The following is a 24280-nucleotide window of genomic DNA, read 5'->3' on the forward strand; positions in this document are numbered from 1 at the left end:
ACGAGCCCGCGGCTCCCGTTCAAGCAGGCCACCGCGCGCTCGGACACGCTGCGACGGCGAGCTGACAGACCTAAAGCGCGCGCGGGACCAGCGAAGGAGGAAGCCAAAGCAAAGGCCGCGAACAACTGCCCTGGTGGTGGGGCGTGCACATCGACGGCGAGAAGAATACACGTATTTGTGTGTGTGAGTGTGTGTGCGTGCTTGTGTTAGTGTGTTCTCCCGCTTGCCTTCGAAGTCCTCTCGGTCGACGAGAAACGATAGACCGGGGTGAAAGAGGAGCGCGCGACTCGTTTTGCGAACGAAGCAACACAGCCGCCCCTTCTTGTTTGCTCAGACTTGGCTTCACTACGCGCGTCGCTTGCCCCAAGGAGCAGCGAAGTGAAGGAGAGCGGGAGAGCCGGGGTGGCAAGCAAGAGAGCGAGAGACAGAGCGGCCGGCTGCTTCCGCCGCTTGACGAGAGGGGCTCGCGGAGCGGGGCGGCCCGCGCGAGTCGATGCTGTGCTGCTTGGTGGTGGCGGCGGCCGGCGCGTTTCAAGTCAGTCGCCCCTCTGATCGCCGCCGGTGAGGTTGTCCCACGAACGCCGCGCTCGCTTCGGGACTCGCCGACCGCTCGCTCGCTTTGCGAGTTTTCACCACGCGCGCTTCTGGCAAGCAAGAAGTTGGTCGTTGGCGCTCGGGTGCGCTCCCGTGAGCACCGCCCCTCCTGCTCCACCTCTCTCTATATATTTATTTTTCTCTCTTTAGTTGAGTAAACCAGACTGGACACGAACAGTCACCGATCGGTCGTCTCGGCGTCCGATTTCTGCTCCCCAGGTGATTGCCTATTTGAAAGTGTTTGCCGACTGCGGTCGGCCGTGCGGCGGTTTCGGAGTTCGCCGGCCGAGCAGCAGTTGCTGGACGCGCGTGCGCGTCGTCGTCACGACCGATCTCAGATCTTGTCCTTCCAATTTTCTGCCGGAACAGCGACGGCGTTACGGGCTCGTACGAGTTTGCCGTGACTTCTGAGCCGACGACAGTCATACGCTGAAAAGTTCGTGCGGAAGTTTCGGTCGGGCGCCGGCGTTGATCACCCGTCAGTGACGTCAAACGCAAAACTTTGCTCTGCGCGCGCGCGCGTGAGCCACGCGACTTTTTCTCAGTTCCCCGCGCGGTCCCGCGGCAGCGATGCCGACTTGTTTTGGCGTCGTGCTGGCGGCATGCGAAGTGACTGACTGAGCGATCGGGCTGTTGTGACTTGGTGGACCACGTGTTTCGTTTGCCCGCTCCTCGCCCGAGTCTTTGCGAAACATAATTGTGCGCGTGGCGGCACGTTTTTCGTCTGCGTCTTCGTCTGCCTCCACCACTACGTGCGTTCTTGTCACGCGCTTCCGTCGTGTGAGAGACAGCTGAGGCCGGACTCCATACAAAAGGCGCGCACGCGCGTCTCTCTCCTGCCGGCAGCCGGACAGACACACCAACGACCTCGTGAGAGCCGGCAGCAGAAGCAGCAGCAGAAGCGCGATTTCGAATCGCCCGCCGCGGCCCTTGTGCAGTGAACTTTGAACGACGAGAAACTCAGCATCACGCGATGCGTCTTCCGTGGCTGCTCGCTCTCAAGGCGCTCATCGTGATGGCAGTGCCGCAGCGACACGAGCTGTCCAACGCCATCGAGGACGTATCTTCAGCTTCGCTGTCTTCGACTGCCGGCGGCGCGCTCGCCGAGGAGCAGACGTCTCCTCGCCGTCACCACGGCCAGCAGCACCAGCGGCTCAAGGACGGGGCCGCCGTCTCCCGGTTGCTGCAGGTGTTCGGGCTGCGCGAACCTCGGCGCCGCGAGCGACACCAGCAGCCGCCCGTCTACATGCTCGAGCTGTACAACGCCACCGCGGGCTCCGGAGGGATTACGCGATCGGCGAACAAGTACAACGCCAACCTGGTGCGCAGCTTTCCCGACCGAGGTAGGTGCGGCGTGGTGCCCACGCATTGGCGACGCCTTCGGAAGCTGCTTGTTTTTGCTGGCTCGCTCGAATGCGCGTCTCGTCACGAGCAAGGTGCATGGCTGCGTGCCCAGGATGCCGGTGGCGAGCGATGGGAGTGCCATTTTCGTTTTCTATTCTTTCTTTTTCTAACCGCGTTTTCGTCACATGGTCCCTGGTGCGTTACGTGTCGCTGCGAGCGGACACATCCGTGACGAAAGCGCGGTATGCGTCTGGCCGCGGAATGCCTCCCGGAGCACGCTCGTTCGGCTGCCTGGTCACACGCTTTTACCTGAAAGACCCGTGTGTTACTGAGAGTGGCACAGAGAGTCTACTGATGTGGCCCTGCCCGACCTCTGGAATTTACTAAATGGAGCTAATTCTATCGGTCGAGCGGTGGTAACTGTTTGCACTAGGTTCGAAGCATCAGTGCATAAGTAAAACGAACAAACCAAACATATGTATATATATATATATATATATATATATATATATATATATATATATATATATATATATATATATATATATATATATATATATATATATACAGGTATATACAGGAATATTGTAGTCGATCGACTTGATGCATGAGGCTTTGCAGCATTCGCATTTATGACAATGTTTGACACCCCAACACCACTTTCACTCCCACGGATTCGAGGTAGAGTAAGTGTCGGAACTGCTGAAACAAATCGCTATTTGCAGCGCTACAGCTGTCGCGGTTCCTGCGTGCGGACGCCAGGAACTCTGCTATCCCTAGGAGTCCTACTGTATGCTCTTCTGCGGAGAGCGCGATGCGTGCTGATATAACCTCTCAGTCGACTATAACCAAACACATTCATACGTTGATTTGACATTGATCTTTGGGACACACGTTACGCCACGGCGTATGCAATTCCGTCTCCACTTCTCGAAAGACCAACTGAGGATCGGTTTCGATGTTTTCACCGGGACAGTTACGCATGTTCACCTAATACGTTCCCCGTATGTCATCCATGTGGTCGCAGTTTGCCTTATTACCGAAGAGATCGTGCTTTCGACCATGCGACTCACTCTTGTATGTTTAGTGCAGTATAGTGACCACGACTGATTAAGCGCAGAACAAAGTTAGGTTATGGGCCGTGAACCGCAGGAAGTCTCCTATAGTGAGGCTAGGAACAGAACGCAGTGCTGCGCCCCCCCTCCCCCCCCCCCCCCCCCCCCGTTATCCGTCTTCTTCTTCGTGAGCCATCGTGAAAGACTATGACGGTCGCAGGGGCAACATAAAATGGCAGACTTTTTCGCGTCCAGCGCTGATGTGTCTCGACACTTGGACAGAAACTTGTATCTCGACTTGCAGCCGCCCGTGCTCAGTGTGAACTAATCAATCCATCCATAAATGACAAGAGTCCTGTATAGAAGGCTTTTGCGCCAGACACTCATCGTCTACGACGTGTGCTTTCGACGTCGACTGAACGTCTCGCGCAGCGCCTGTGGCTTGCACGGTAGCGGGGCGGGCCGGTGAGGGGCCGCCATCTGAGACGCTGACTGCGTCGACGAACCGAGGAGGGAGGCCGCCGCACAAGAGTGAATCCGACCGAGTACGCGGCTCACGACAGAGAAACGAGAGGCGTCGGCAAAGTTGTGGCATCGCTCTTGTCGCGACTCGGTTATGCCCGCGCGGGAATCCGACCGGCTTCACATAGCGCGCTCATTGCGCGTCGTGCCTGTCTGTCGCGTCTTCGTGTTTTATTTTTTTTTTCTTTGCGCGCTCACAGTTCTGGCAGCAGCGTAACTCTGGAGGGAGGGGTGTCTTGTGTATGCGCACCAAAAATCACCGGGCGGGGCGCAGTTTGTAAACGCCTTCGCAAGCTGACTGCGTTGGCGGCTCCTGTTGTTTTCTTCTTTCTTACGCAGACATAGCTGAAATACACTCACGACTTTGGTTTTTCGTTGACTATTGACGGCAGCGCGTACAGTCCTGAACGTAGCGGGCAAACGCGTGAAAGGCGGTTGCTGGTTACAAAAATCATTCAAGGAAGAGAGAGAGAGAGAGAGAAGGAGGGGAATGTAGGAATGCGGTTTTACGCGCATGTCAGATACTTAGTTCGCCTCTGGTTTGGCTGCAAAACTATGAGAATACACTTATAGATTCCCTGACGATTCCTAGCCTTGCGTTACGTGTCTCATCGCCGAACGTTGCTTGCGTGACTTTAATGCTCTCAGATGGCGATGGCCTTCTCGGTTGAAGGTAAGCGGGATAAAGGAAGAATACTTGGTTCGGGCAGAGCTAATTCATGTGGAACGTCAAGTCCATGGTATGGCCCGTATTTTACCACAGTAGACGACAATCAACATCACTGCACCTGACGTAACCTAATACACGCCTTCATTTCGCTATAGTACATAGCGATTCTCTCCTGGCGAGTTGTTCTCGAAGCACGGCTTTGTTTGGCATAATCATGTATTTGAAAAAAAAAAAAAAAGATGTTGAACAGGAGTCACGCTTCCTCCTATAAAAATATGACCATGTGAAATGTCTGTCACAGTCTCCCTGAATTTTGTCAAAGCCAGCTCTCAAGAATAAAGCTCATTCCTGCGTGAAACATTAGCTAGCTTTATTTCAGTTGCAGCGGGGTGTCTGAATTTGGAGCAAGCGTTTCGCTTCCTCGTAAAGCACAGGCCATATGTTTCGGCCACATTTATACCTCAAATTATGTGGAGCCCTCTTTTTTTTCCGCCATCGCAAGCCTAAACATCCTAGTGACAGCTCCCACAATTTCATTGCTTGAAAGCGATTTTCCTGGCTGTGGTTAAATGGGGGTTAAACCAGCTTGTGTTCGTGTGTCACCTAATTAGAAGAAACATTATCATGCCAATCAGGATGGGACGCATGTAGACAAACATATTCTAGGTAATAGAAATTTGCGCAGTGTGCTACCGGTAGAAAAAAAAAAAGAGGATCGGCCAAGACTACAGTGATTCCTGTGGCTCTCAACCCATTTACTGCGACAGCTGCAAGCTCTCTCTGCGGACGCCGCCATCTTGCTTTCTAGCTAGCTTCTGAAACAATGGCGCTCTTTTCTCAACAAACAGCTTTGCGATACACGGAACGTTGTCGTATACGCGTAGTGCACCGCTTATTGAGACGCCACTGATAGCCACCTAGCGGGCGCTTCCAACAGCACGCTCGGGAGCAGTAGCAGACGACAACCATTTGCAGCAAGGATGGCTGAAGTTCGCAGCTGCGATTTCTCCTTTGTTCCGGTGCCAGACTGCTTCTTCTGCGTTGACAGCTGTAGGGAAGACGCTGGCCTCTCTGGGAGTGGGCATGAACGCGACGTTACCTGTGTTTGGGACGACCCGGTCCATACACGTGCCGGGCGCGTCCCGCAGACAAACGCCATGAATCCCATTTACACGAAGTGGAGCTCATGCTAACTAGCCGCTAAATTTTGTTGAGTAGTGCGATGTCTCGATCGTTTATTTCTTAAATTCTACCCTTGCCGCTATGCTGCTTCTGTGCCTCAATAATAAGCACCCGTCGTTAGCGTATATTTATATCTCAAAAAAAATCCGCACGGTGCGATGTCTGCACATGCCGTTGTGATCTTTCTACCGATGAATACATGTGGCATCGCCGAATAAGTGCAATCTAAGTCGCCTCAAGGAGAGTAATTGCGAATTTATTGATGGAAACACGTTCACTAGTAAACGAAGTCAGCAAACGCACAGGTTAATAAGAGCGCGTGTTAGCGCTGTACTGCCGATGCAATTCTGCTACATACGCCGATGAACTGCCATTCCCGCTGCAGTTTTTGAAATTTTAGGTTCCCTAAAGAAGCTGCTTGGAAACGTACAAAGCTAAAGCCTGACCAACTTTTCAGTACTTTTTTTTAAATATTGCTCGAGAGAGATGCCACACGATATATTTAAAGGGGGAGCAGAGCCAATCAAAGTAGATGGGCGCTGGCGGCAATGCCAGGTTTAGTCCTCTGCGGCGTAAGTATAATAAGAAAAAATTCAGTTGAGTACAATATTCATATGCAAGAAGGGACTACGTTGTGAACCAAACAAATCACTCGGCGTGGTAAGTCTGCTCAGACAGCATCGAGGTGTGATGACTTCCCGAACGTGACGCGAACTTTTCAGCAAAAACGGAAGAAAAATACTATATGCAGCAACTATTAGCAATTCTTGCCTTGCACTGCCTTTTTTCTCAACCCATTTCCCCAAAAACAACGATATCTAAGATGCCCTCGAGAGGAAAGAACAAACCTGTTAAAGAAGCATTTGCTTGGTATCGTTCCGATAAGACACAGCGTGATTTACACCCTTTACAAACGAGCCAGGGTGAAAACCTCGCACCTCAATGAAATCAACAACAGTTATACATGAAGTAACTAGCAATAGTTCAACATGCGCGAAGCCACGCATAAAATAGATGCAAAAATATGAAGTGCGTGGCAGCTGGTGCGAGGTTCTACCGGGCCGCATAAAACCAACAATTTCAGTTCTTGCAAGCTTCAGTAGCCTTAACATTCAACACAATGCGCCCTTGCAGTCGTGCTGCTATAGCGCAACGCGGTAAAGAAGCGGCAAACAGTAGAAGCGGGAAACGGCACTCAGAACTTTAGCGAAATGTCTTTAAACCGCATGCTTCACTGCAGACTAACTTCGTCGCTTACCCGTCTAAATATGATCGAGTGGAAAAAACACCCGACACGACAAAGGAAAGGACGAGAACAAGAAATTTCCCGCCGAAGTGACGATCCACTCTTGCTACTGTTGCTCCCGCTGATGAGGTTTTGCGGGGAATGATTAGAACCGTATCGCAGGCACGTTTTTGCCGGTATTTGAGCCACCCACCGTGTCACATTTCTTCTTCGACATTCCTTGAAGCTTTGACCACCCCACACATGCGAAGGTTGTTGCTTACTTTGCTTTGAAAACGTAAATAAGACAGAGAAGCACGATTAACGTCGCAAAAAACTACGGCGCGCGGCTGGCTCCTTTCCCGTGTGTTCTGCGCAAGGCCGCGACCAGTGGCGCGTCCATCGGCGCGCACTACGGGCATAGTCAGCTACAGCAGCTCTTGCTGCATGTGTATATGCACCACCACGATGAGGCGGTGTTGGAGCACAATCCTTACAAATCGCGAACGTTGAATGCAGGACAGAAAAAGGAACGCGTGGGATATAGCTCAGTATAATTAGCGCGTCCGGTTCCAAGTGGGACACTTTGGCAGGAGCAAATAGTTCGGTCACCAGTGGCGGTGGTTATCAAAGTTCGCCATATGGTCAGGGTGAAGATCTAGCGCCGAATGCACAAGACGTTTAGTTCGTAAGTGTTCTTTGCTATTGGCCAGGCGCCTTCGTTAATCGTGCAGCATCCGCATTGGCTGGAATTTTTCTCTTACGTACCATTCGATCGTGAGAGTTTTTTCCTTCTTTTTGTGAATACGAGCCCTGACCTGACGACGACACAATAACGACGAAGGTCGCACGCCACGATGACAGCTTAATAGAATGGACGGACGGACAGACACGACACTTCCGAGCTTTCGAAAACGGCCGGTATTAAGAATGCTTTTTGTTCGTGAGTGCGCTCCGCCATTGGCAGGCCGCCTTCGCTAATAATGTGTACAACATCGAGATTGGTTGGAATATGAAGTCTCAGCGCTAGGACGTTTTAATTTATTTCTTTTTCTTTCTTTATTGTGGATATACGTGCCCTGGAGCGCTGTGCTCCAATGATGCCAGACGTTGCTGTGTGCCGGTATATAACGTAGCCAATCATTTCGCTCGATTCTATTTCTTTCTAAGCGCGGAAAGGAACAAAAGAAGAATTGGAATACAATCGTTTGATTATTTTGGCCCATGTTATAAACTTTTTCATCCATCCATCCATGATCTCCGTACGTAAGAAGTCTTCATTCAACCCATCAAACAGATGGCTTTTAAAGGTCACGCTATGTTGTAAATATTGCTAAGCAATGTCCGCTTTATCTCCACTTTGTCGTTCCACCTGATAAGTATTTTAACCAACCCTAAATGAAACCATATTCATCATTATCATAACCATCGCCCATGCCTCGGCCATGGAATTATTGCTTGAAATTTATTTACGGCCCTGTTTGTCATACAACCCGCAGTAATACAACTGTTCTAAATTGATTTTTTTGTGTGTGGAGGGAAGTTAGCGAAACGATAAGTTACACGCCGAAACTCTGCCGTATCTATATTTGTGCAAAGATTCATTGGGTGTAGATTGAGTGCTGTTAAGCAGCAGCGAAGGCTTCGGTTGCAGCAGATCTCACCTCACTTACCTGCGATAAAAGAAACGGCTAGTTAAATAAGCAGCGTTGAAATAATAGTCACAAGAAAGAAAAAATTAGGAAAATATGCGCACTTAGTGCGTATAGTTCATAATCTTCCAAGGCAAATTTCATTTCGATAACGCTGTGTGCCTAGCACATCATTTCAAGGACGCTATATTAGCGTATACGCAAGTCATTTCGTTCCTCACAAGAAAGCTCCAAAGAAGCACGGCCTTACGCACAAGATATGCCCACAAGAACTCGCAACTGAGCAAATACGTCTAAGAATGTGTATATCGAGTGACATCTGATATTTAGTGTAATTCGGGATGCCGAATCTAGGCTTGTAGATACAGGCACAAAAATTTTAAGAACAACAGGAGAGTAAGAAGTCCTCAGTGTCTTTGTATGTATGTATGTATGTATGTATGTATGTATGTATGTATGTATGTATGTATGTATGTATGTATGTATGTATGTATGTATGTATGTATGTATGTATGTATGTATGTATGTATGTATGTATCTGTCTTGCACACTCCTTGCATCAGCCATATAATAGCTATCACCGAGTTTAGTTATTTAGCGTTTTGTTGTCTGCAGTATTCTCATTTTTCAGCTTTGGCAATTCACGTTGTATCTATAAAGCCCTTGAAAAAGGAGGGTCCACGAACCGAAACTGTTGGGCAAATAAACCGAAGATAACCGCGAAGTTGTGCATCTCAACTTTCTATATGGGCTTGGTGCATTGAAAAATTCCGTTGATATATATATATATATATATATATATATATATATATATATATATATATATATATATCGCTGCGATTGTGGTGACTATTGCCCATGCACGCCCCGCAGATAGTACTTTGTAAAATGGCGCCCCGTCTTCTTCTAAGGCGAGAAAAACGCTGTGGCTTTCCTGGCGTCGTCGTTGCCATTTCGCTCGCGGCTCATTCGAGGCTAGCGTTATATGTACGCTGCCATGCATGCTTAAGACTCGGGGTCGTTGTCATCTTTATGTGGCGCACCGCGCTGGTGTAGGATGGGCGCAGCGGCCGTTCTGGGCCGCGCTCCTCGGCTCCCATGACGCACGCGAGCGTCAGTGAAGATCCCCGCGACCGTGCATGTATGTGGCGCACCGGAATGGACCGAGAAATGGCCCCTTTGGTCTCTCAGGGGGTCGCGCACGCGTGCTCCGGACCACCACCCCTGTCTCTGAACCCCCCGCTTGCCCGCCCCCCACCCCCCAAGAATTGCGGGACCGCCTCGTATAATGGCCTTGGTTTTCACTCGCACAGCGCGCTAGCGCGGTCGTTCGACGCGCGCGGCTGTGGGCATTCAGTCCGTCCAGGGGGATTTCTCGCGAATGGGCTGTGTGGCGTTTGTCGCTGCACACGCGTGCCTCATTTTGGCAGTGTATATATATACCGGCCTGCTTCTCTCTGTTTTACTGCGCGTGAGAACGAAAGGAGCAACGTTTCAATGATGGCTGAGAAACACGCAAACAATAAAACGACGCCGCCCCAGTAGCGTCCGCTCACATTTCCGCATGCGGTCCGTCGGTCATTTGCTTTGAATTGAGGCGTACTTAATGGCCGGAACTGGACCCCTATAAGTTTCATCAGGCGCGCAGTTCAGTGAGCTAAGTCACGCTATACTACCGCCGCAACATGTTTCGGAATCTGGACCTGAAAGACACAGTGGATCAAGCGAATGCTTGTGCCTTAACGTATTGGTGCCCGCAACTTATCGCAAGAGCGCTTTGTATATAGCATATGCCTGCTGGAGGTACGTGCGCTTGTGGTTGATACCATGCCGAATGCGACTACGCGGTCCCGCAAGAGTTCTCAAGGCTCGAGTTGTATTCGATACGTTTAAAGGGGGTTGCGGATTGAAGCCGAAGCGCGAGGGTATTGTGCACACGTGCTGCTCTGCCGCTAACGCGTTCACACTGGCGGGCGTGGTCACTTCCTGCGCCAAAGCGAAAGCGCTGCAAAGAAAGGTGCGTTGTTCGCAAACCTAATGGTCGCGAAATAAGTATTCGGAAATGGACTGCTGCTATACTAGTGCTATGCTCGTCTAAGGAAGCATGCCGCCTCCTTTTTTGTTTTGTATTGTTTGTTTTTTTCTTCTTTTCTTTTCTTTGATAACCAGTGTACACAAGTGCTAGAGAAATAGGGTGCGTTGATGCGGACACGTCTCGCACAGAGCTCCTTGCACCATCCATATAATAGCGCTCACGGAGTTTCGTTATTTAGCGTTTTCTTGTCATTGCAGCATTCCCCTATTCGGGAGCTTTGGCAATTAATGTTGGATGTACTTCCTAAAGAGCCCTTTCTATAATGTGCGTATACCGCTGTATCGAACGTGCGCAGAGGTGATTGATCGAAAAGTGAGGGTCCGTATTCACAAACAGCTCTTACGCTAGTATTGGTCGTAAGAAAAAAATTCAGCCAATAATCCTGATGCTGGACATATTGGCGACGGCGGGCGGCCAATGGCCAACAGCACTTAGATAAAAAGCTCCTTCATTTTAGTTCGAGTGCTCTTTGTCATTAGGCGGGCGCCATCGCTAACAATGTATGTCCAGCATCAAGATTGGTTGGAATTTGTTTGTCCTTGCCAACAATTCTAGCTTAAAAGATTTTTGGGAATATACGCACCCTCGTTTTCGTCCCCGCTGTGTACAATGTTACTGATCTGGACTGCTGTGAGCGTGTTACGCTGGCATATCATGCACTCTGTGGCGCGCCTGCTAGGGTTAGACGGAGCCTCCAGAATCTCGTATCGGAAAAATGTGAATACACGCGGAGTGCCTCGAGCGGCCAGTCGCGCGGCAATATTGCGTGCATTTGCGGGCTTATTTCACGCTCGGAAAAACACTTTCTGTAGCACGTATTGAGCACCAAAAAGCTGTATCGGGAGTTTTTCCATGTTGCTTCACAATTTTTCATTGACACTTTTCACCTAATTATAATATTTGAGAAGTTGATTAATTAATTAGGGCTAATTATGTAATTAGGCGGAATAAAATAAAACATTTTGAGTATCTCCAAGCGACGGCAAACAAAATTACCTTGATTGTGTCCAGCTACGTGGCATTCGCGTATTTTTAAACTCTGGCTAAAGTTATCTGGGTCACCTTGTATATAAGGGCGTCCCGGGATGTCATTACACTTTTGTAACCGCCCGTCCTACCAATGTGTGCTAGAAAAAAGACACGACGTTTAAGACAGCGCCTCATAGAGTTGTTCTCACTCTTATAAAAGTGCTTCGTCACGTGATTGTGTGTCGGTTTGCTGTATGGAAGTTGGCGTTGCACCGTTATGCGTCGCCTGTTTCGGTGGGTCTCGTAATACCATGGCTGTATATAGGAGGGTGCATGCGAGCGAGCCACTTCGATCCAGGATACACGGAGAAATTACGTTTGCGCGGCTACGCGAGAGGAAGCGCATTGGCTGGTCGCCTTCGACGAAAGGCGAGGGCGTTCGCGCGCCAGCTGGCAACGGGTTTCTCTGCTCACAGCATTTCTCTATGCGACTGGTGTTCCAGGATGAGTTACGCGCGTTTCGCTGCTAATGACGTGTTCACTCTCACGGCGCGCGCTTCCACGCGCAGCTTTTATAATAGCGTGCCGGATGACTGGACTCTGATAGCGTCGATGTGGAGCACGCGTTATATATGGCTAAGCTTGCCAAATTGGAAGTGGTTTTATCTGTGATGCTGCACTGCTGCGAGCCATAGACGGTGAGCGAACGTGCCCGTCGCAACCATCAGCGATTGCTCGGGATTATAGTTTAGCGCCGCGGAGTTAATTGGAACCGCGTTAACTAATGCAGAGTCACGTCGCACAGTGATTGAGATGGAACCGTCGTGTTGCCCCTTGGAAAAGTTTAGAGTGACGTTAAGCACCTTCTTTCTTTTTCTGAAGAAAGTTCTTGGACGCTTTAGAAACACAGTGGGAATGCTTTTGAAAATCGACAAGAATGTTTGTACGGGGTGCGATATATATCAGTTCAGATTTTGAGACTCGACTGGCTGTCTCCGTTAGGCAGAACATGGCAGTGTCAGTTGTGGGAATCATGGTTTTCTTTCAATGTAAGTGGGTTCGGCGCCAGAGGGATCGCTGAAGCTGAAGTGTTCTGACTTTTGTGTGTGGCCCGCTTTTTTTTTTTTTTTTTTTTAGAGAATATGCATTTAAACATTGTTTCTTGTTGCACCAAGGTGATTGAAGAGAGGTGTTCTTTCGAGTATTAGGGCATCGGTTCGCCGGTTAGTAAAAGTTTAAGCACGGAGAACAAAAGAAAGCGCGCAAGGCTGGCGTGGGCGCGTCTCGAAAGATCTCGCCATACACACGCGGACCGCACGCATTGTCCGTGCGCATTACTCGCCGTCTCTCTGCATTTCTCTGATTTCTCTGCCTCTCTCACGCTTGTGCACAGGCTGGGGAAGGCACGAGTCGAGCTGGGGAAGGGTGGGGACCGTGTGTCTCCCAAGCACGAATATCGCGCTACATTGCTTTTTTTTTTTAATTTTAGGTTTCTTCTCCTCCCTCTGGCCTTCCTGAAGTAGATGACACGTCACGCACCCCGCCGGCGCCAGGACGCACGTACACGACGGGGGTATTAGTATTAGGAGGTGGGGGGGGGGGGGGGAGCAGGCCTCGTCTGCGATGCAAATGAAACAATAGCCCGGCTCATTTGGTCAGCAGGTGTGCTCCCCTGCATGCTCGCGACGTGCCCCCCCCTCCGCTGTCGTGCCGCCGTTGCAGCGGCGCGGTGCCACGAAGCGCTGCGGACAGAGAGACGGCACCCGCACGAGCTGAGCTCTCGGTCTCGGCTCGCGCGAGCCTATACCATTGAGTGCCGCGACTAATTGCCGGCCGGAAAACGCAGATGGTCCGCGAAACGTGCCCCCGCCGTTTTCGCATTCAAATGTCAGTCGGGGATCTATAGTATGCTAACGCAGAGGTCGGGGGAGAGATGAGTAGGGGCTCGTGAAAAGTGGACGAGGTGCTTCTCAATAGACGTGATCGAAGCCGCTAGGCGAAATCGAAGAACGGAGGCCAGAACGATTAACGGGCCGAAACACTCAATGATAATTTTTCGCGAGGGTCAGTTCGTTATTCTGGCACAGACTCTGTGTTCAAGAGATTCGTATATTAGTGAATGGCGAGCCTGTAACTCGGTATGTCGGTAACTGTCTAGATTTAGATAGTTCCTTGCATTCTATTTTTTTATGTGCCACGTCTGATACGGCTGCATACGAAGGACGGTGTAGTGGAGAACTCGGGTTTAATACCGACGGCTTGACGTTCTTTAAAGAGTGTGAGCGGAAATGGCATAACGCGCGCGTTGTCACAATCCGCCCTCATCGAAACGTGGTATTCGCAGCGGGGAAACGAACCCGCGGCCTCATACATGGCTATAACCCTATCATGACTTCCACTGGCTTAATAGTGCTTTCTTGATAGTGCCGATGAATACGTGTGTTAGAAGAGTTTCATCGATTTGAAATACTGAGGACAGAAAAGATGATGTTGGGTAATGCGGAAGGCTGTTAACCATGTAGCGGAAGGGTGCGGATTAGTTTTGGTCACCTGGGGTTCTTTAACTCCGGCGCTTTTTCGGCTGTGCTTTTCCACTTCGCCGTATAACATTTTCTATTTTGTTTTGCTTCGAAATTGTGTTATGTAGCAAAGAAGGTGTGTCTGGTCGCCTTCTTTGCTACATAGGCCGATCTCGTATTCCTTCAACACTGACCCCTGACTGCATCGCCTCCTGGCCGTCGTAGTTCTTCTTTGAGATGATTACGTAGCAAGACTATCTCAGCGTTCTTCAACCAATCACATTCCTCAACAATGGCTTTGCATCGCGTGGTGGTCTTTCCAGATTTCTATATAGCATAGTATTTCTCGCAGCTCCTTATACGTCACTCTCGACATCCTCACTTCGGCCTATAAGAAAACGTTGAGCTTTCTTTGTATACTTCAGTGTAATAAGGAATACAACGCGAGTTGAGGCTGCACTTAGAGACTTTGCGATGCGAGTACGCGCGCGTTTTCCACATACGTGCTTTCTTACGCTCTCTCACGCTACCTCTTATAGTTTCAACCGACTCGGTTCAGCGGGAAGCCTCAAGGTAGAATGAACGGAAAGGCTGGCATGCTCGTGAAAGAAACACGGGAGATAAATAGAATCAACTTTATTCTCCAACGGATAAGGGGATCTACCCACCCCCCGACACGCAGGTGAGGGGGCGGGTGCCGCCGCCTCAGATGCAGGCTGGGAGGTCTTCGGTCCCAGCAGCCTCTTCAGCCAGTTGGACGAGCCGGAGCTGGAGCTCAGAGTCCGAGCTGCACAGCAGGGTCTCCCAGGTGTCTCTACTACCAATATTGTGCGTTCCCCCTGGAGAGTACGGGCATTCCCATATTATGTGGTCGAGGGTCCCTCTCGTCCCACAAAGATTACACCTATCGCTCCTGGCCTCGGGGAACATGTGGTTCGCCATAACCGGGTGCGGATACGTATAAGTTTGCAGTCGTCTCCACGCGACTGCTTGTCAGCTCGAGATTTTTGGCAGCAACCATCGGGGGATGATTGCCCAAGTCTAGCGACAGCGGAATGGTGCAGACTTGCCGATATGTCCAATTGTGCAGTATTCTACTGCGTGTATAAATGCGAGCCCGCGTGGCGAGAACGACAAGACGATGGCGGTGACAACCGAAATCACAACGGCGCGACGACGAAGCGACGGCAACGGAATGACGGCGTTACGGCGTAGCTTCTTGTCTTCTCCCCTTTGTTCACACCTCCCGTCTCACGCTGCTTCGGTTATGTCGATGTACGGGCTGACACCATCGCCCATAGCGTGGCGAGGCCAGATCACCTTCCTAAGAAAGCTAGAGATGGTTCCGCAACTAACTTTTCGCTTTATTAAAGAAACCCCTGGACCACAGCATCCCCGTGGCAGTGTTTCCACCGAATGGCAACTAGGTGGCAACTCGAAGCGATTGAACACTGAATAATTAAATGAGTTCAAAATAAATCTGCAAAGTGAAGGAAAATACGTGCATGGAAACAAAGTTAGAATCGCGTGATGTTAGCTCCAAGCTACGAAAAATAATAGATCAGAGAGAGAGCGCGCGAGAGAAATGAGATGCGGCAAGGGGGTTAACCAGAAAACAAAAATTAATAGAATGAATGAATTAATTCAATCGAAGTGATCCTAAGAGAAAGGGAGGGTTGTTAAAGAGGGGTGGGGTTTTAATGAAAGATGGAGAGGTTCTGTCCCATAGCTTCCCTCTAACATGCGATTTTCTCCATATGAAAACAATGACGTATGAAATAAATGACACACAATGCACCCCGCAATCGTGTCGTGCAACATCGACAAGCACTCAACGCCAAAGTTAAATCACAGTATCTGACTGCATGCCGCACGCTATTGTTCCGTGGAACATTTAAAAGTACCGTGGTCATAGTATATTGTGTGAGCATTATTTTACCCATTCATCTTCTTCATCTGTATACATTCATCATCATGACCAGCGTCATCGTCTTCAGCGCGCGACCAGTGAAATAAACCGTTGAGGCTTAACAGCTGTCTCGCAAGTGGTGGAGATGCTCGGTATCGATCCCAGTACCTCTCGCGTGTGTCCTGACGCTCCTTTGGCAGTCGTTGGTATCGACCTCTATGGACCGCTACCCTTAACCACTGGCGGTAAACGATGGATCGTCACAGCTGTAGACCACTTGACACGGTACGCTGAAACAGGCGCACTATCTTCGGGATCCGCAGAGGAGGTTGCAGCCTTTTTCTCGGAAGCCATCTTTTTACGGCACGGAGCCCCACGCGTCCTTTTGAGTGACCGCGGCAGGACCTTTCTCTCTAAACTTCTCGACGATGTTCTCCGTGCGTCCAATACCATCCATAAAACGACTTCCAGCTACCAGCCTCAAACTAATGGTCTCACCGAGCGCTTTCATCGCACGCTGTCCGACATGATATCTATGTATATCAACCCTGACCACACCAATTGGGATGTCATTCTACCATTCGTCACTTTCGCATACAACACGGCCGTCCAACGCACTACGGGGTACTCGCCCTTTTTCCTTGTGTATGGTCGCCAACCGCTCACTATCCTCGACGTTTCTTTCTTCGGTGTCACCGTGCCTTCGTCCACATCAGTGTGTGAGCAGTTCGTTTCGCGCATTGCCCGGTGTCGCCAACGTGCCCGCCTCAACACCGACGCCAGTCAACAAGACCGCAAAATTCGCTATGATGCATCTCACCCTGTCGTTTCCTTCCACCCTGGCGACGAAGTGTTACTGTGGACCCCAGTTTGCGCTCCTGGATTGTGCGAGAAATTTCAGGCCCGTTTTATCGGGCCATACATTGTTTGGGAACAGACTTCGCCAGTTAACTATTGTGTCACTCCAGTTGTTCCGCCTTTGGACGGTCGCTGCCGTGCTACAGTGATTGTGGATGTTTCGCGTTTAAAGCCTTTCATACGGCGTTAAATTTCCCGCCATAACCAGCGGCCAGGTTGGCCGCTTCCACGCGCGGGGGAAACTGTGTGAGCATTATTTTACCCATTCATCTTCTTCATCGGTATATATTCATCATCATGGCCAGCGTCATCGTCTTCAGCGCGCGACCTGCGAAATAAACCGTTGAGGCTTAACAGCTGTCTCGCAAGATATATATATCTTTGGGTAAATTCCCTGTCTTTCCTTTGCTTTTCTCTCTCTCTCTCTCTCTCTCTCTCTCTCTCTTGCCGAATGCGTGGGTCATGCCGTCATTAACGGGCTGTTATCGTGCCTGTTGGATCATGCATGGCTACAGTCTTAGATGATTGGCCGGTACCGAACATAGTCGAACAAACACCGAATATAGTACGAATCGAAGCGGCCCGCAGCGGCAGGCGATGCACTTACGCGCGGACGGGCGTGAGCCGTCTGCCCTCACGTCCCGTCTTTGTCACGCCGTCATTGTTTTCCCATTGTCGTCACGTCATTGTCGGCACTTCGTTGTCGTCACAGCGTCGCCGTCATGCTGTCGTGGTCGTTCCATAGTCGTTATTTTGTCGTAGTGATTCCACTGTCGTCATTCCTATGTCGTAATGCTTTATCATCCTGCCGTCGTCGCCATTCTGTCGTTGTGCCATTGTCGTCATGCCGTCGTCGTACTACAGTCGCTATACCAGCATGGTCATACCAACGTAGTCGTGCCGTCGTCATACCATTATTCGGGCATCGGCATCACGTTGTCGTCACCATCATCCTCATTCCATCATCGTAATCCCATTGTCGTCATGCCATTGTCGTCACATCGTCGCCGTCATTACCTCGTCGTCATGCCGTTGTCATCATTACATCGTGGTCATGCAGTCGTGGTCGTTCCATCGTTTTCATTTTGTCGTAGTGATTCCTGTGTCGTCATGCCTTTGTCGTCGTCGTTTGTTTCGTTGTCATACGGTCATCTTCATGGCGTCGTGGTTGTTCCATTGTCGGGATTCCTTCGTCGTCACGCCTTGCATGTGCACGGAGGAGCGCAAGGTTATGTTGGGCGAGGAGGCTCCCAGTGGATAAGTGTTCTACTGGTGCGTGTGGTCTCTACCACTCTGGTGGTCTCTACCACTTTGATGGCTAAACAGGAAGAGAATTCTTCGCAAGCACCTATGGAAGCTTCGCTTAAACCGATACCCACAGCGCATGCGATCCGCAGATATTTTTGTGCTTCTTGTCTGCTTACCACACTTGACGAAAACAAAACAAATATGCACGTATATATGTTATATATATTTATCTCTCTCTTTACACACACACACACACACACACACACATACATATATATATATATATATATATATATATATATATATATATATATATATATATATATATATATATATATATATATATATGTGTGTGTGTGTGTGTGTGTGTGTGTGTGTGTGTGTGTGTGTGTGTGTGTGTGTGTGTGTGAGAGAGAGAGAGAAACGGAGCTGGGAAACCCGTGAAATTTGGAGACGCAAGTTGGAATTAGGTAGCGCAGACGGGGTAATTGGACATTACTAGGCAAGGCCTTCGTCCTGCAGTGGACATAAAAGTGGGATGATAATGAGGATGATGATGACGACAACGACGACGATGATAATGCCCAATTACGGAGTCAATGACAACTAAATGCTTTAGTCACAGTTCATTCGATAGCTGTGGGTAACAGTAGCACGAGGCAACTTTATGAGTCAAGAGCAGAGACGGTTTAAAGTTATTTGCAGTGAGGGCTTCGAAAAAATTAAACAAACGCAGTTTGTTAACGCCTTCGGTGCATCTTTGTCCACCGATTACGTATATACTATGCGCCAACAAAATGTGGAAGCGGCAAAACGCATGAGAAGTTGTGGGGAATCTCGCGTTTAAATTCGGCGCCTTTCCAATACTCGCGCCGCGATATTAGGACGTCCCCACAAACCTCCCTTCCTCACACGAGCTGGGAGGGGTAGCATGTACTCTGCACCTTTACCAGAAAAAAATTAACGAAGGGTGAAGGCTGAGGATAACAGAGAAGACGCGGTCCCTTCAATGACGGAGCAGGAGAGCCCTCATCGTAGCGTACGGCCGAGGAGAAGTTCTTCCATGCAGTTTGCGATTTGCGGTTTCTCCGGTTTAATTGTACACGAGAAAAAGAAAGCCTCGCAAATGAAATGTTAATCTGGCCGACGTTTCCTAGTGGCATATAATTCACTGTTTCCAGGCAAGGCCCCGCGGGGTCCCGTGCTGCGTCCGAAGCGAGGACCACCTGGGAAAGGGCACGTGCGCGGTTCACGCGTCCAACCGCGTGCATGCGGCGCTTTTTTTTGCTCTCTCTCTCTTTTTTTTGTTTAATGGAGTGGCCGCGCGCTCCAAGCCGCACGCGGCAATCTGCCTTTGCCGCGAGCGCATCGGCTGCGTGCTACATCAGTGCGTATATAGAAGCCCAGCGCTGCGTCGCGTAATAAGCCGAGGGGCGCGAGCGCGCGCGCGCGCTCGTCGCCGGAGGCTCGTGCCCCGCAGCGATACAGAAGCAGCGGCCGAGGCGAACAGATGTTTTGGGAAGTATACCTCCGAAGGCCGTCGACTAATTCGCCCGCCGAGATGGGATCGCAAGGACGCGCTACGGCGGCGGGGACGAGAGGCGGCGCCAAGCCGCAGCAGCAGCGCGCGCGAGCAGCACGGCCGGCGCCGCGCGCAGTGGTGTGCGCGTCGCGGCGTGTACACACACACGTCGCGAACACCGTGGGAGAGCCGCAGCGAGTGCCGCGACGAAATAAATACCGCACTCGCCGATGTAAAACTAAAAGTGTGCCAATGCGCGCGACGTACCGGTCGGTTGGATATATAGCGCATGTGCGCGCGCGCACACAAAAGAGGAGCGGGAGACGTGATGCGCATTGAGTGGTCGCTACGTACGTTCGGGGAAAGCAGGAGCTCCAGGAACGTGTGAGGCGAGCGAGAAGATCTTGCCCAGATTTGCAGGGCCCCTTTAGGGCTTTTGTACTATATAGATAGCTCTGTAAAAAAAACAAGAAAGATAAGAAAGAAGGAAAACGGAATATGCAGAACCCACGCGCTGTGGGAATCAGTTTACGTGAAGCTTTCGTTAGTGCACGCGGAAAACGCCATTCTTGTCAAGAGACCATTTGCAAGCATAAGGCTCATCGACCAACTTGGGCCTATTGTCACCGGAAAACACCTCGCTGGCCATAAACTTGTGGCGCTCCGACGTGCGCATCCTATACGCATGACGGCGACGGGACGACGACCCTGCAATGGCGACAACTGCATGATTACGACGTCGTGACAACGACGGCATGATGACGATGTATTGGCGACGATAGAACAATGATGATGGAGTGATGGCGGCGTTATGACAGCGGCGTGATGAGGACGAAATGAGAACGCAGTGGCGACGACAGAGGGAAGAATGTAGAATGATGAAAGACGGGTGTGACTATAGGAAGGAATGATCCCAGTGGAATGAAGGGGATGAAATGATGACGGCTGAAGGACGGTTTGACAATGAGGACTAGCTTATGTTGGAGCTCATGTACCTGCTTAGGCACATGATTAGGGACATGATTTGCAGCACAGGGGGCTGCCTCTTTTCGTAGGATATCCGATTCTGGTATGAATGAGCATATCCAGTGCCGGCCAATTGTGCAAGACAGCAGCGAACAGTTAACACCCGTAAAGCGGGGGAAGATGCAAAGAAAGCTTCAAAAGTCGTAATGAGTCTTTAATTTCAGTTGCTAAGTTGCGCCACCAGACGGCGAGGTTCTCTGTAGTAGGTACATGTAATAACAATGTGCACCTTTATGACGCCTGTATAGTGCTGACTGTGAACTTTGTTATCATCAATCTCAGTTCTTATTTTAGCCGTTCTTGCACCCGTTAGCTCAAGAGACGTTGCCCAGGCCAGTGACGAAGATGGGAAAGAATTGAACCCTCGTTCATTTACACACACACACACACGCACAAAAAGAAGTTTTTAAACCCTAGAATAGTTCCTAAGAGCAAATTCCGGTCAACTGTGACGTTGGACATACACATATCATCAGTCAAGCCGGCTCGCCAATGGCAAGCACGGCGCCTTCGAACGGGGATGGTGGAATTCACAAATATATTTTCGTTCGTAAGTGCTGTTTGACACTGGTCGGCCGTCCTCGCTGGTGATGCGTCCAGCATCACAAATGACTGGAATTTGTTCTCGAGAACCATTCTAGCGTAAGATTCTTTCTTGTTTTCGTTTGTGTGAATACGGGCTGAGAAGGCTTTGTGAATTCGGCCCGTGACTCAATAGACGGCGAAGTTTCGCCGAGTCGTGCGCTTACGAGCGCGTCTCGTTCCGCTGCTCTCGGGGGATGCAAAAAGATATGCCGCGGCAGCATGACATATACCGGCGCGCTGCGCGGCACCAGTCCGGCGCCATGCGTTACGTAGCGGCCTGTAGCGCGGCACATCGCTCGCTGGGCGCAGATAAGGACGAGGAAGCCCCTCTCCCGCGGTTCGGCGGCACCTCTTCCATCCCGGCACCGCCAGACGTCGGCCGCGTTGCATACGTGCCTTGCCGCCGATGCCTGCGCGACGGTCGCGGGCCACGCACGCTGGTGTGCGCGCGTGTTGGTCTCTTGTGTTCGCGTGCGGTGCCGAAGGTGGCGCGCTGCCATGTCGAAATCCGCCGTGGAAGAAACCAGTCTCGGCCCTCCTCTTTTCTTCTTGCTCGCTCGCGGCAGATATACATACATTATGCGGGACCGGACCCGGAGAGTTGAGCTGCTGCTGCACCGCCGCCCGAGGAAAAGGGGGAGCTCGCCGATCGACGTTGTTTCGATGCCGTGAGACCTTTTTTTTTTTTTTTTTTGCGTATGGTGGAAGACTTTGCTCCTCCAGGAATTTTCTGGCAGGGCCCGGTGCTCCATACTGTTCTGACAACGCGTAGTGCAAGTGGTTTTTACTCAGTGATGTCACCGGTCAGCTCTACAGGGATTCTAAGCAGACAATTAAATCACTTTAGACTGATAAAGTGTTTGCTCAAAGCCCTATTTTGTTGGGCTACGGAGTAAAAGCTTGATTAAAAAATTAAGGCAGAACTTTCCTTTTTTTTTTTTAAATTCGCTCCGAAATGTCAGCTCTGTGTGTACGTCTGTGTGATATCATGCATGTGGGCGTATCTTCTCGTACTTGGGCCATTGTGGCGCAGTAAAATTTCTCAGGAAGTGCTAAGTTGAGTTTTCGGCCCCTTTGGAATACAGTCCATCTCTAGCGGTGAAAAATTAACTGGGCCCGAGAAAAAGCTTAAAAAATGTATGACGTCATGGCGAGATGGTGGGCAAACTTCACAACGGCATCGCCACCCGTTTATCATTTTTGCGTTTCTTTTGGCTTATCAAAGATGCTCAGCCTACGAGTTATCTTGTTGTTGTAACAGGGTAATTTGCTAATGGCAGCTCAAATAATTCATCTCTTTAGGTTCCTATTAAGGTAAGAAGGGAAGACTGAGAGCCCGGAAACACATTCGATCTGTTTGAGTAAAGATCTGGCCGTGATCTTTCTGTGGCTTTCTCTCTCTTCGCTTGTTTTTAATTGGACGCGTGACAAACGTTCTGAGCGAGTGTCATTCGAGCACGCCTACTCAAATGTATACGCCCAAATTAGCCGCAAAGCTAGGCGGTTTCCGCAGCTTTTGCAATCGGCATTCCGGCATGTCGTTAAAACTAATGTGTGCACACTGCAAGCTATGTGTTCCGGAGGCGGGGACAGGTGACGTCCACGAACGTTGACTTCAACGCAGACACCAGGGCCCAATTTCCCCGAAGCTTTTCGTTCGCAAGTACTGTTTGCCATTAGCCGACCGCCTTCTCCAGTATTGTGTCGAACTCTGAGATTGGCGGTTGGCACCGACTCTTACGAAAAATTCCTAAGAACCATTTCTTTTTGTGCGAATACCGGCCCTGGTGGGGGCTTGCGGTTAAGCAAGCTTTTCGCGCGATAACTGTATGCGGGCAGAAGTTGATTTCTTTCTTTCTTTCATTTCGTGCGCACCAGTCAGATTTCCCTCATGCACCGGCGAGCAGGGGACGCAGGGATTCTCCTTTTGTCAGGCCGTGTATACACGTGTGACGTCCGACGCCCTTGGCGTCGCGGCGATGCGTTTCTATGAAAGGATTTCTGGCGCCGTTCCTATATACGAGCTCGTTCGTTCCAGGCTGGCAGGCGACGTTCGTTTCCTGGGCGCGACGACGTGGTGCCGTGTGTATACAACCGTGCTGAGGCGTAGTGGAGCGTGCACTCCGTTCGGCAGAGCGTCGCTTCCAGCCGACGACGAATTATGCGGTCAAAAAAGCAGCGGTTTCGCGGTGATTGGAAATGCTGTGCCACGAAAAAAAAAAAAAAAATGTCGAGGCCATTTTTGCTCTGATACTCGTTGTCCTCCTTCCCTTAGTATGCGATAGAGTTGTAACAAGCTGCTATATATGCAAACTTACTCCTCCCGCCCTCCCCCCCCCCCCCCCCGCTTCCCCGTCTCCCGTGTTTCATACAACCGGGTCCTTTGAGCGTCGTGCTAAATAAAACAAAAGAGCGCAACAAAATATTTTTCTTCGGTAATTTTTTTTTTTGGTGTTGCCTTCGATCACGCGAGGAATCACACGAGTCAGCAGCGGCAATGCAAAAAAAAAAAAAAGTTTGCCAACTTCGGATGTCACAGGTGCGCCGCCGCGATGGCACGATACATGCACGAGGTGTACCCTTTTAATGTGACAGTAGCAGACGTTGCTTCGAATCTCGCCGCCAAGTCTCCCAAGGCTAGATCCCGCCTGCAGCCAACAACACGCTACTGTTTGACACAAGACGCGCTGAACGTTAGGGAGTGATGAGGCCAGTGGCACGTTCGCCATCTGGTACACACGTAGCGGATGCAACGCTGACACACCAGACAACTCAGTCCGTAACGGGCTGCAGCCGGCTACGAAGGCGCGCGCCTTTGTGATAATGCCCAATGATAGGTGTTGTGTGGTGGCTTGCTTGGCGAAACGCCTTGGTGACATATTTTCAAGAAATTGGTAGCCACAGGTTATAGAAAAACCCGGGATAGCGCGCGGCGATCCGTGAATTCAACCCTGCAGAAGAAATGCTGTGGGCTTTACGTCGCACCTCTTCGAGGAAGGAAGTGCAACTGACGGTGGTCCTAGGAGCAGACCACGGTCATTTGCACTTGGGACAACGTTGCATACAATCAATGTTTCTTATATATATAAAATGACATCTTAGTTGAAATCAAGAAAAAGAAATGGGCATGGGCAGGACATGTAATGAGGAGGGAAGATAATCGATGGTCATTAAGGGTTACGGACTGGATTGCAAGGGAAGGGAAACGTAGCAGGGGGCGGCAGAAAATTAGGTGGGCGGATGAGATTAAAAAGTTTGCAGGGACGACATGGCCACAATTAGTATATGACCGGGGTAGTTGGAGA

The 24280-nt window shown here is 50.3% G+C and overlaps 1 protein-coding gene across 1 annotated transcript in view; it reads left to right on the plus strand.

The window, feature by feature from the left end:
- The first annotated feature begins 497 nt into the window (after positions 1-497).
- LOC126548190 (bone morphogenetic protein 4-like) overlaps positions 498-24280 on the plus strand; it is a 337221-nt gene continuing 313438 nt past the window's right edge. Inside the window, exon 1 of the mRNA XM_050196325.2 lies at positions 498-1937. Within this exon, the coding sequence (XP_050052282.1) occupies positions 1568-1937 (370 nt within the window). The 5' untranslated portion in view covers positions 498-1567. The remainder of the gene's footprint in view (positions 1938-24280) is intronic.

The sequence above is a fragment of the Dermacentor andersoni genome, chromosome 1, assembly GCF_023375885.2.
Source record: "Dermacentor andersoni chromosome 1, qqDerAnde1_hic_scaffold, whole genome shotgun sequence".
NCBI lineage: Eukaryota > Metazoa > Arthropoda > Arachnida > Ixodida > Ixodidae > Dermacentor > Dermacentor andersoni.